This window comes from Wolffia australiana, chromosome 9 (genome assembly GCF_029677425.1).
Source record: "Wolffia australiana isolate 7733 chromosome 9, ASM2967742v1".
Taxonomy (NCBI): Eukaryota; Viridiplantae; Streptophyta; class Magnoliopsida; order Alismatales; family Araceae; genus Wolffia; species Wolffia australiana.
In genome coordinates this window covers 17,628,358-17,640,506 of record NC_135843.1, presented here as the reverse complement: position 1 = coordinate 17,640,506, position 12,149 = coordinate 17,628,358, and the positions used below count along the sequence as shown (strand labels likewise).

The 12,149-nt window shown below is 43.6% G+C and overlaps 1 protein-coding gene across 3 annotated transcripts; it reads left to right on the top strand.

The window, feature by feature from the left end:
* Positions 1-428: 428 nt before the first annotated feature.
* LOC144708073 (putative cyclin-D6-1) lies at positions 429-9,939 on the top strand. 3 transcript variants are annotated; one of them, XR_013582630.1, is made up of 11 exons: positions 429-813; positions 879-965; positions 1,059-1,304; positions 1,474-1,560; positions 1,750-1,845; positions 1,912-2,113; positions 2,206-2,336; positions 3,443-3,560; positions 3,702-3,770; positions 8,005-9,624; positions 9,704-9,939. XR_013582630.1 is itself a non-coding variant. In XM_078581371.1 (8 exons), exons 2-8 carry the CDS (start codon positions 1,107-1,109, stop codon positions 3,731-3,733), a joined length of 864 nt encoding a protein of 287 aa, XP_078437497.1. In that variant the 5' UTR covers positions 429-965; positions 1,059-1,106; the 3' UTR covers positions 3,734-3,839. The 3 variants fall into 3 exon arrangements, 1 of the variants encoding a protein (XP_078437497.1); XR_013582631.1 differs by lacking the exons at positions 429-813; positions 879-965 and having other exon boundaries at positions 979-1,304; XM_078581371.1 differs by lacking the exons at positions 8,005-9,624; positions 9,704-9,939 and having other exon boundaries at positions 429-965; positions 3,702-3,839.
* The last annotated feature ends 2,210 nt before the right edge of the window (positions 9,940-12,149 follow it).

The window sequence follows — 12,149 nt, the reverse complement described above, 5'->3', positions numbered from 1 at the left end:
CATACACATACATACATACACACACACAAACATACATACATACATACATACATACGTACGTACGTACGTACATACACACATACATAGATACACATATACATACATACATACGTACATACATACATACATACGTACATACATACATACATACGCACATACATACATACATACATACATACAAACATACATACGTACGTACATACACACATACATACACACATACACACATACACACATACCTACAGACAGACATACACACATACCTACAGACATACGTACATTTACCAGTTAAGTAGTATAAAAGAGACCTAAGACTTCATAAATTCTGTACTATTAAAATTTCGGTTAAAATGAATTACAGAGAGGATAATGAAAAGGCAAATAATAATTTACGGATTTTCAGTGGCACTTCCGTAAATCGAGGCAACCGTAAGAAATGATGCAAGCGTGGTGCAGGAGTCTAGTGGGCCCACAGTTTTCCGTACGGCGAGGTCATCTTAAGCGAGCAATAACTGAAACCGTTACGGCGAGCCGGCGGAGACCGTTCTAAGAGGTTAAACGGAGCTGGATAGTGTATGCTCACCGCATACTAGTTTAAAGTATCACGCATTCTTAGGGTGACCGGACGGTGACTGTACTATCCGACATCTATTTAAACAGGTACCTCTGCTTCCCGCCTGAAACTTTCTCAAGCCGCATTCTACATTTCTACTGTAAATGGTGTTCAGAGAGGTCTGAAAATCGCAGGCGTCTCTCTACTCAGATCTGCAGGCCACAGTTTCAGGCCGGAAGAGCTTCGTCCGGATTCTTGAGGTAGCAGTAGCTGGAGATTTGTATAGATCTTCAATCTGATTGATTTTCTGTTTTCTATCAAGTAGCGACGAAGAAATCGTACGAACAAGTAATCATTGCAGCTCGGCGACTGCGAGAGAGATTGAGAAGTGGTATCGCATTCGAATGGAGAGGTAGAAATTTTTTTTTCCTCCTTTACTTTGAGATTTGAACCGGATCTGACGATCTCCGCTGTGATTTTGTGATTCTTCGCCGCCGATTCGTAGCTGTTGATTCCGGAGTGGAATCTGGAATTTGGATCGTCGGATAGGTCAATGGAGTTCGATTTGGAGTTTCCTCTGGCCGGAGATGCGTCCGACGTGTGGAGGAATAGGGAGGAAGCTTTGTGCCATGGTGACTGGCTCGATTCTGTTGAATCACTGTTCGCTGCCGAGTCCGATCATGTCTCGTCGCTCAAGAATCCTGATGAAGTCTCCCAGATCCGTCGCGATGCCGTTTCGCTTCTCGTCCAGGTTACTCTCTGCTGTTGATCTTCGTTTCATTTTTTTTTTAATCTGTTGGATTGATTTCATGTATGGAAAATTTATATGTGTATTTACATCCCATTCGTAGTGATTCAATTACGTTATTTAGAGTTTAAGACATTCCAATAAGTATCTTAATCTTAATCTTCTGTTGCAGGCGCAGGAGGCATTCTCTTTGGATCCGCTCCTCGTGTTCCTCGCCACGAATTACATTGATCGCTTCCTCTCCAGAGAGACAATCTCGGTACTTCACTGCCTGGCTGCTTGCGGTTCATGCATCGTGACAAATGGATTGATCGACTAGTAGACAGAAATATATTTTGGTAGATAAATAGATATATTGGTTGGTAGACAGAACGATAGGTAAATACGTTGATCGATGGATGAATGGATGGATTAAAACGTGCGATAAACTTTCCGTGATTTTTTTCAGAGGGACAAATCTTGGATCGTCGGACTGCTCTCCGTCTCCTGCTTCTCCCTCGCATGCAAGATGAACAAGATGGAATTCTCGGCGCCTAATTTCCAAGTAATCTAACCTTCTTCTTCGTCCATCTATTCTCAATCTGACCAGATCTTAAACACTTAATTCCAGCCGTCGGATGGACTGGCCTTCGACAGCCAAACAATCCGACGAATGGAGGTGTTCGTGCTGAGGGCGTTGGACTGGCGAATGCGATCCATCACACCCTTCTCTTTTCTCCGCTTCTTCCTCGCCATGTTCCCCGCCGAGGAGCCGCCATTGTTAGCCGTGCTCAAAGCTCGCGCGTCAGAGATCATCATCCTCGCCCAAACCGGTGATCAATCCGCAGCCGTTGATTTTTCATTCCTCGGATTTGTTTCCGCGAAAACTGATGATGATCTTGTCTGGATTGAACCGCCATGGCAGATTCGAAGCTTCTGAATCGCAAGCCGTCTGTGGCAGCGGCGTCGGCGCTTCTCTCCGCCTCCCGCTCGCTTCTCCCCCGCCATTTCCCGTCCTTCCGCGACGCCATTGGATCTTGCGCGTATGTTCAGAAAGTAAGCGGCATTCTACTCTTGATTCTACTTCTTCCTCGCTGTTCTCTTTCTCTCTCTCTCTCTTCCTCTCTGTCTCTCCTTGTCTGACACTCTCTCTTCACCTAGCTGTCTCTATTCTTTCTCTCTCGTTCTTGCCGAAACTCTTTCTCTCTCTCTCTCTCCTTGTCTTACACTCTCTCTTCGCCTCTGTCTCTCCTCTTTCTCTCTCGTTCTAACCTAAACTCTCTCTCTCTCTCTCCGCCTCTATCTCTCCTCTCTCTTTGTTCTTGCCTTAACTCTCTCTCTCTCTCTCGTCTCACTCTCTCTCTCTCTCTTCACCTCTCTGTCTCTCCTCTTTCTCTCTCGTTCTAACCTAAACTCTCTTTCTCTCTCTCCGCCTCTATCTCTCCTCTCTCTCTCTCTCTCTCTCCTCGTCTCACTCTCTCTCTCTCTCTCTCTTCGCCTCTCTCTCTCTCCTCTTTCTCTCTCGTTCTAACCTAAACTCTTTCTCTCTCTCTCTCTCTTCGCCTCTCTGTCTCTCCTTTCTCTTTGTTCTTGCCTGAACTCTCTCTCTCTCTCCTCGTCTCACACTCTCTCTCTCCGCCTCTCTGTCTCTCCTCTTTCATTGTTCTTGCCTAAACTCTCCCTCCTCGTCTCACTCTCTCTCTCTCTCCCCCTCTCTGGCTCTCCTCTTTCCTTTGTTCTTGCCTACACTCTCTCTCTCTCTCTCTTTCTCTTCGCTTCTCTGTCCCTCTTTCCTTATTCTTGCCTAAACTCTCTCTCTCCTCGTCTCAGTCACTCTCTAATCTCTATCTCTTCGCCTCTCTGTCTCTGATCGGCTCACTCTCTCTCTTCGCCTCGCTGTCTCTCCTCTCTTTCTCTAACTCTCTCCTCTCTTTCTGTCTCTTTGTCAAACTCATTCCTTGTCTCATTCTCTTTTCGTCTCCCACTCACTCTCTCCTCTCTCTCTGACTCCTCTCTTTCTCTAACCCTCTCCTCTCTCTCTATCTCTTTCTTTCTCATACTCTCTTTCGTTCTCTTATTGTTTCTCTCTCTTCTTTTCTCACTCTCCCTCCCTCCCTCACTCTTTCTCTCTCTTTCTGAACCAGTGAATCTTTTCTCTGTAGGAAGACTTGTGGAGCTGCTGTGCAGAATTCGAAGGAGATCGCTGCAGCACTCCCCTGGCGGTGCTTCGCCTCCATCGCCATAGCTCGAGCTCCGAGAGCGAGAGCGGCGACCTCGCCGGTTAGCTCTTATCCCAGCAGAAAGTAAATCCCTCTTTTCGATGAAGAAGACGACGTCGAGAGAAAGAAATGGAGTTTCCGGCATTCGTCTTTCTTTGGCCCTTCTTTCTTCGTAAAATTTTCGTCGTTTGTTGTCCCACAGGCTCGGCTGAGGGTCAACGGCAGCTCCCCTAGCGTGTGCTTTTCCCGGTCAATGCTGATGCATGTTCGGGTATGTCTCTCTCTTCCTCCCTCTGTAATCGTTTTTAAGCCCATTCGTTTCATCCACATGCCTTCCGACTTTTAGAGAGAGAGATAGCTGAGCAGGGGTGTTATTCATCTTTGGTTTTACTTGCTAATACGGGGGTATATTCAGAGGAGGGAGAGATAAAGTTGCATGATAGTTTGATATCTTTATCGTCATGCTCACCAATCTACGAATCTAGTCATGCTCACCAACTTGATCTTAATCAAGTTGGAACCGCATGTCCTAACACATGACTGTTAGAAATGAAGAATTGGAGCTGAAATAGTGATAGAGAGAGGAAGAGAGACGAAGAACAGATAGTCTTATTTAGAAAATCTATATGTACCCGATCATAATTATAAGGTAAAATAAACTGACCCTTTGGAGAAGACTGTTCCATCAAAATGGGGCGGTGTCCTTATTTGGAGTTTAGCTTAATTCCTGTCGGTTATTTTAATTCCTATTGGTCCTTTCTGCTCTCTTTATAGGTGGGAGGGTTATGTGGCTGTTATCTTTTGGTTGTTTGGTTAAGTTGTTTCATGTTGTCTTGTTAAGTTGACCTGATTGAAGATCTTGGTCAAACTTCCTAGATTATGAGGCCCTGGCCTATACCTTTAAAACTTATTGTCCACAGAGCATCGTTTTGGCCTTCATTAACATCTAAGTCTTCATTAACGGGACGATTTTTTCGTCCCGGGACAAAAAAATGTCCCGTCGGCAAGGTTGAACGAAAAATGTCCCTGCAATTCCGGACGTCAAAGACGATCTTCGTCCCGTCCCGTCCATCGTCAAAGCCGATCGGAAACTATAATTCATACACTATCGGGGTTGGTTGGAGGGAGGAATATCTGCCAAAGTTGCCATATTTGATGTGAGAAAGATGTGGAGAGAGAAAGACAAGTGACTTGGATAAAGCGAGTATAGTGCAGGGACGCGGACAGACGGTTTTTTTCGTCCCAGGATGAAAAAAATCGTTCCGTCCGGGGGCAAGGACAAATTCTGGGACGAAAATTTGTCCGGGGGACCGCCGGATGGGACGGTTTTCCTCCTCTGGGACGAAAAAATCGGCCGTCAGGAGGTCCCCGGACGACGGACGGAGGAATCTGGACGGGAAACCGTCGGGTTCACATCCGACGGTTGAGATGTTGACACGTGGCCTGGCGAGGACAATTTATAATATATTATTTATAAATAATGTATTTTTTTCATCCGGGACGAATTTTGGGATGAAAATTCGTCCCGGGAGGACTGGACGGGACGAAGTTTCGTCCCGGGATTATTGGACGGGACGGTTTTTTGACCGCAGACGAAAAAACGTCCAGTCCTTCGTCCATACTCTACATGGGACGTAGGACGGGACGAATTTCTTCTCGAACCGTCCACGTCCCGTCCCGTCCGCGTCCCTGCACTATAAAAGCGATAGTGAAAGCGAGGATAGAGAAATAAACGAAACAGTCATCTGATGACATCTGTGTTTCACTGATTGGTGTATAGAAAGAGAGATAGAGACTATATTCTCTCTCTAACTCCATGCTCAGAGAGAGGGGGTAGAGAGAGGACAAAGACATTCCCTGACAGCGTCTCCCCATGGGATTAAACTCCCTATCTCTGGGATCTCTATCTCTTAGTCTATCTATCTCTGTCGCTAGGATCTGAAAAGTAGCGCGCGTCCCGCGAGGAGGGCCCTCCTCCTGGGAAGATAGAGCAGTGCGGAGCAGGTGTGAGATGACGTAAGAGAGAGAAATAGACAGAAAAGATAGTGAGACAAAGGATTTGACGATGTAGTCAGATTTTTTCCTTGTCTACGTCTGCCATAGCAGCCGACCCAAACCTCACGTCCTCTCTTGCTTTCTCTATCTCTCTCTTGCTTTCTCTCTATCTCTCTCTTGCTTTCTCTCTATCTCTCTCTCACTCTCTCTTGCTTTCTCTCTATCTCTCTCACTCTCTCTCTTACTTTCTCTCTCTTGCTTTCTCTCTATCTCTCTCTCTCTCTCTTGCTTTCTCTCTATCTCTCTTTCACTCTCTCTCTCTCTCTCTCTCTTTCTCTTGCTTTCTATCTATCTCTCTCTTTATGTTGTTTTATCTCTCTATCTCTCTCTCTTTATCTTGTTTTATCTCTCTATCTCTCTCTTTCTCTTGCTTTCTCTCGATCTCTCTCTCTTTATCTTGCTCTCTCTCTCTCTCTCTCTCTCTCTCTCTCTCTCTTTCTCTTTCTCTTGCTTTCTCTCTATCTCTGACTCTTGCTCTCTCTATCTCTCTCTTTCTCTTGCTTTCTCTCTATCTCTCTCTCACTCTTTCTCTTGCTTTCTCTCTATCTCTCTCTCACTCTTTCTCTTGCTTTCTCTCTATCTCTCTCTCACTCTTTCTCTTGCTCTCTCTCTCTCTTTCTCTTGCCTTCTCTCTATCTCTCTCTCTATCTCTCTCTCTCTCTCTCTCTCTCTCTCTCTCTCTTTCTTTTGCTTTCTGTCTATCTCTCTCTTTCTCTCTATCTCTCTCTCTCTCTCTCTCTTGTTTTCTCTCTCTCTCTCTCTCTTTCTTTTGCTTTCTCTCTCTTTCTCTTGCTTTCTCTCTCTCTCTCTCTCTCTCTCTCTCTCTCTTTCTCTTGTTTTCTCTCTATCTCTCTCTCTTTATCTTGTTTTATCTCTCTATCTCTTGCTTTCTCTCTATCTCTCTCTCTCTTCCTCTTGTTTTCTCTCTATCTCTCTCTCTTTCTTTTGCTTTCTCTCTCTTTCTCTTGCTTTCTCTCTCTCTCTCTTTCTCTTGCTTTCTCTCTATCTCTCTCTTTCTCTTGCTTTCTCTGTCTCTCTCTTTATCTTGCTCTCTCTCTCTCTCTCTCTCTCTCTCTCTCTCTCTCTCTCTCTCTCTCTCTCTCTCTCTCTCTCTTTCTCTTGCCTTCTCTCTCTCTCTCTCTATCTTTCTTTCTTGCCTTCTCTCTATCTCTCTCTCTCTCTGTCTCTCTCTCTTTCTCTTTCTCTTGCTCTCTCTCTCTCTCTCTCTCTCTCTCTCTCTTTCTCTTTCTCCTGCTCTCTCTCTCTCTCTCGCCTTCTCTCTATCTCTCTTTCTTTTTCTCTTGCTCTCTCTCTCTTTCTCTTACCTTCTCTCTATCTCTCTCTCTCTTTATCTTGTTTTATCTCTCTATCTCTCTCTCTTTCTCTTGCTTTCTCTCTTTCGCTCTCTCTTTATCTTGTTTTATCTATCTATCTCTCTCTTTCTCTTGCTTTCTTTCTATCGCTCGCTCTCTTTATCTTGTTTTATCTCTCTATCTCTCTCTTTCTCTTGCTTTCTCTATATCGCTCTCTCTCATTATCTTGTTTTATCTCTCTATCTCTCTCTCTTTCTATTGCTTTCTCTCTCTCTCTCTATCTTACTCTATCTCTCTATCTCCTTCTCTTTATCTTGCTTCATATCTCTACCTCTCTCTCTTTCTCTCTATCTCTCTCTTTATCTTGCTTTATCTCTCTCTTTCTCTTTCTTTCTCTCTCTCTCTCTCATTTCCTATTTGTCTGTCTTTTTCTCTGTCTCACTCACTCTTATTCTCTCTCCCACTCTCTTTCTCTGACTCTCTCTCTTACTTTCTTTTTGTCTCCCTTTTCTCCCTCTCTATCTCTCTCTTATTGTCTCTCCACTGTTTCTCTTTCTATCTCTTTCTCGCTAGAGATATCTACAGGAGAGACAAATAGGGTTGAATAAGGGAGCATACACTTACGCATCAGTCATGATACAAGAACAGCAGAAAGACGAAATGGTAGGTAATGCGGGCTCGGCCCACATCTATTTTCTATTCTTTATTTCTTTCCCCATTCTCATTGCCCCCATTAATTTAAACTTTTGATATATTATCTCTAAACTTTTATTTATTTTATTTTAAATAATTCATATTATGCACATTAAAAAATAGATAGGACATGGATGAAGTTGAATAGATGTGCAGAAATAGAAATAAAAGAGCAGTAAGCGTAGCCTTTAATTTGTTTTCCTTGACATGCTGTAAGCATGTGAAATATTGGTTCTTAACAGTGCAAATAAAATAGCTGAATAGAAAGATGTTAGATTATGATATGAAAATGCAAGAATTTTGAAAGTGTTAATTAAAAGAGTTTTTATCTATTATTTTTATTTTTCCCCCAAATATTTTCCGCATAACTTTAAATCTCGAAAAGTTTTGGGGATAGGGTAAAAACGGGCAACAAAAATTATAAATAGCGTTTTGGCTTTAAAGGTTTCTCCGTCCGTTGACGGCTACTTTGGATGTGATACGACGCCAAGACTACGATCAGGCGTTATCTCTCTCTGCCTCTCTCTATACTTCTCTCTCTTCTTCTTTTTGTTATCTCTTAGTCTTTCTGAATTATTCCTTTTTTGCGTCCTCTCAGTACTGTTCTCTCTCTAGATCTCTATTTATCTCGCTTCATCTCTCTATATTGCTCTCTCGTTCTCGTTTCATCTCTCTATACTTATCTCTCTTTCTACTTCTCTCTATACCGCTCTCCTTATTTCTCTTCATCTCTCTATATTTCTCTCTCCGCTTCTCTCTATATTGCTCTCTTTATCTCGCTTCATCTCTCTATATTTCTCCCTCTCCTTCTCTCTATATTGCTCTCTTTATCGCGCTTCTTCTCTCTATATTTCTCCCTCTTCTTCTCTTTATATTGCTCTCTTTATCTCGCTTCATCTCTCTATATTTCTCTCTCCTTCTCTCTATATTGCTCTCTTTATCTTGCTTCTTCTCTCTATATTGCTCTCTTGTTCTGGCTTCATCTCTCTATAGTTCTCTCTATCCTACTCTCTATATTGCTCTATTTATCTCGCTTCTTCTCTCTATATTTCTCCCTCTTTTTCTCTCTATATTGCTATCTTGTTCTCGCTTCATCTCTCTATCTTCTTCTTGATTCATCTCTCTATATTTCTCTCCTCTCTATGTTGCTCTTTCGTTCTCGCTTCATCTCTCTATACTTCTCTCTTTATCTCGCTTCATCTCTCCATATTTCTCTCTCGTAATCGCTTCATCTCTCTATATTTCTCTCTCCTTCTCTTTATATTTTTCTCTCCTCTCTATATTTGTTCTCGTTCTCACTTCATCTCTCCATATTTCTCTCTCTTCTTCTCTTTATATTGTTCTGTCATTCTCTCTCCTCTCTATATTTGTTCCCGTTCTCACTTCATCTCTCCATATTTCTCTCTCTGCTTCGCTCTATATTGCTCTTTCGTTCTCTCTTCATCTCTCTCTCTCTCTCTCTCCTGCTCTCTATATTTGTTATAGTTCTCGCTTCATCTCTCTATATTTCTCTCTTTCCTTCGCTCTATGCTCCTCTCTCGTTCTCGTTTCATCTCTCTATTTCCCTCTCTCTCTCCTTTTCCTTCTTTCAATATTGCTCCCTCGTTATCGCTTCATCTCTCTATATCTCTCTCTACTTATTTCTATATTGCTCCATCATTCTCGCTTTATCTCTCTATCTTTCTCTCTCTCCCCTTCTCTCTATATTGCTCCCCCGTTCTCGCTTTATCTCTCTATATATCTCTCTCTCCTGCTTTCTATACTGCCCATCGTTCTCCCTTATCTCCCTATATTTCTCTCTCTCTCTCTTCTTCTCTCTATATTGCTCCCTCGTTCTCGCTTCATCTCTCTAAACTTCTCTTCCACTGTCTCTCTTGTTTCTCTCTCATCCCCGTCGCAATGAAAGGAGAGAGAAGGATGAGAGGGAGACGCGGCTTCCTTCTCGCCTGCTTCTACCCGGCGGCGATGGACGGCGGAGATCTCTCGGCCGCCGTGGCGGAGGCGCCGCCGTCCGTCGGCGAGGAGGACCATCGCCGGCGACTCACCACCGCCGTCCGATCAGTGGTCCTCATCTCTCTCCCTTTCCTCTCCCTTTCATCTATTAAACTCTCTCGCTGATGTTAGTATGTGGGTTGTTGAACAGGGGAATATCCCGGCCGTCGATCGGGAATGGGACGGCGGCGGCGCCGCCAACGTGTGGGTGTTGGCGGTGATGGGCGTCGTCTTGTTCGCGGTTATCTTCGGGGGGAGGACGTGGGCGATTATGTGGACGTCCACGTGTCTCTGCTTGGCTCAAAGATTATTTAATAATAGTAATAAAAGCTCTGGAAGGAGAATTAAGTTTTTTTAATTGATTTTTCCATTGCCATGATCGTTGAAGATTGGGGAATTTTGCAGGAAGAGTTTCTTCTGTCGTGTTTGTTTGTGTAATTTCCTAGTTTCTTTCTTCTGTTGTGAATACCGTCATGGGATGTATTGCTTAGAGAGATTGATGGCTGTTTGTAGAGAGATAGATAGGTGTATTGCTTATTTGCTTAGAGAGATAGATGACTGTTTGTAGAGATATAGATGGGTGTATTCCTTATTTGCTTAGAGAGATAGATGACTGTTTGTAGAGAGATAGATAGGTGTATTGCTTATTTGCATAGAGAGATAGATGACTATTTGTAGAGAGATAGATAGGTGTATTGCTTATTTGCTTAGAGAGATAGATGACTGTTTGTAGAGATATAGATGGGTGTATTCCTTATTTGCTTAGAGAGATACATGACTGTTTGTAGAGAGATAGATAGGTGTATTGCTTATTTGCATAGAGAGATAGATGACTATTTGTAGAGAGATAGATAGGTGTATTGCTTATTTGCTTAGAGAGATAGATGACTGTTTGTAGAGAGATAGATAAGTGTAGTGCTTATTTGCTTAGAGAGATAGATGACTGTTTGTAGAGAGAGAGAGAGAGAGAGAGAGAGAGAGAGAGAGAGAGAGAGAGAGAGAGAGAGAGAGAGAAGAAAGGCGTGTGGGGTTTGGGATTTAGTGTAACCGGCGGCTGTTGCCGTTCTGCATGGCTCTTGCCATCGTACACGTGAAGAGAGAGGACACTAAAGAAGAGAGGGGGGGGAGAGCGGGAGAGAGAGAGGGAAGGAGAGAGAGAGAGAAAGAGGGATGGAGGGAGAGGGAAAGAGAGAGAGAAAGTGAGATAGGGAGAGAAAGAGAGATGGAGGGAGAGCGAGAGAGAGAGATGGATGGAGAAGGAGAGAGAGAGAGGGAGGGAGAGGGAGGGAGAGAGAGGGAGGGAGGGAGGGAGAGAGAGGGAGGGGGAGGGAGAGAGAGAGAGAGGGAGAGGAGAGAGAGAGATGGAGGGAGAGGAGAGAGAGAGAGAGAGAGAGAGGAGAGAGAGAGATGGAGGAGAGGAGAGAGAGATGGAGAGAGAGAGAGAGAGAGATGGAGGGAGAGGGAGAGAGAGAGAGGAGGGGGGGGGGAGAGAGAGAGAGGGAGGGAGAGGGAGGGAGAGAGAGGGAGGGAGGGAGAGAGAGAGAGAGAGGGAGGGAGAGAGAAAAAGTGATGAGAGAGAGAGAGGGAGAGAGGGAGAGATGGAGGAGAGAGAAAGAAAGATGGGGAGAGAGGGAGAGAGAGAAAGATAGATGGAGAGAGAGGGAGAGATGGAGGGAAAGAGAAAGAGAGACGGAGAGAGAGGAAGTGATGGAGGGAGAGGGAGTGAAAGGGAGAGAGAGTAGAGACGGAGAGAGAGAGAGAGGAACGAGGAGAGAGAAGCAGAAAGAGAGAGAAATGAGGGAAGAGGGATAGAGGGATATAAAACGGGAGAGAGAGAGAGAAAGCGAGAGAGAGAGAGAGAGAGAGAGAGAGAGAGAGAATCCCCCCATCTTAGGTAGGCATTAGCCCACAATCATCACTGAACGCCCAAAGACTCGCAGTAATGAGTTAAATGGCTTCTCATAACATTATTGAAATGAAACTTTAGTTTCCAAAACATCGTGATGGAGTCATTTAGTTATGTATGTATGAAGTCTGTTGCACTCAGATCATAGCAGTGAAGTAACATGGGATTGGGGAAATTGACTTAACTACAATGTTTGAAAATGAACCATTGGAACTCCAACTTTTCATTCTTATCCACAAGTTTATTTTCTCAAATTTGAGTTTAGTCATTAACCAAATGTGGAACAGTGTTTTACACATTAGATAGTGTTAATAAGAGGCACCTACTTAAAATATCCATAATTTTTCAGGAAAATATTGATTAACATAATGTCTAGAAATGATATCGATTGAATGAACCAAAAAAATCAGGCATATTTTCACCCATATGGCTTTGTGGAATGAATAATGACTGTCGTTGTTAGGGAAATGGTAGACATGACTTAGAGATATAGTGAGGGAAAATACCACATGTGAATTATAAAGACGTTAAAATTGGGTTTGATTATGACAAAAAATGTGTAGTCATATGAAGTGGTGAAGAGGTAACCTTCTTGGGTTTAAGTCTCCATCATAACCAGATCTTCTAATCCTCTTCCTGGTGGGATAATGTTTAGATTTCTTAGGGTAAAGTTAATTGCACTTGCAGATAT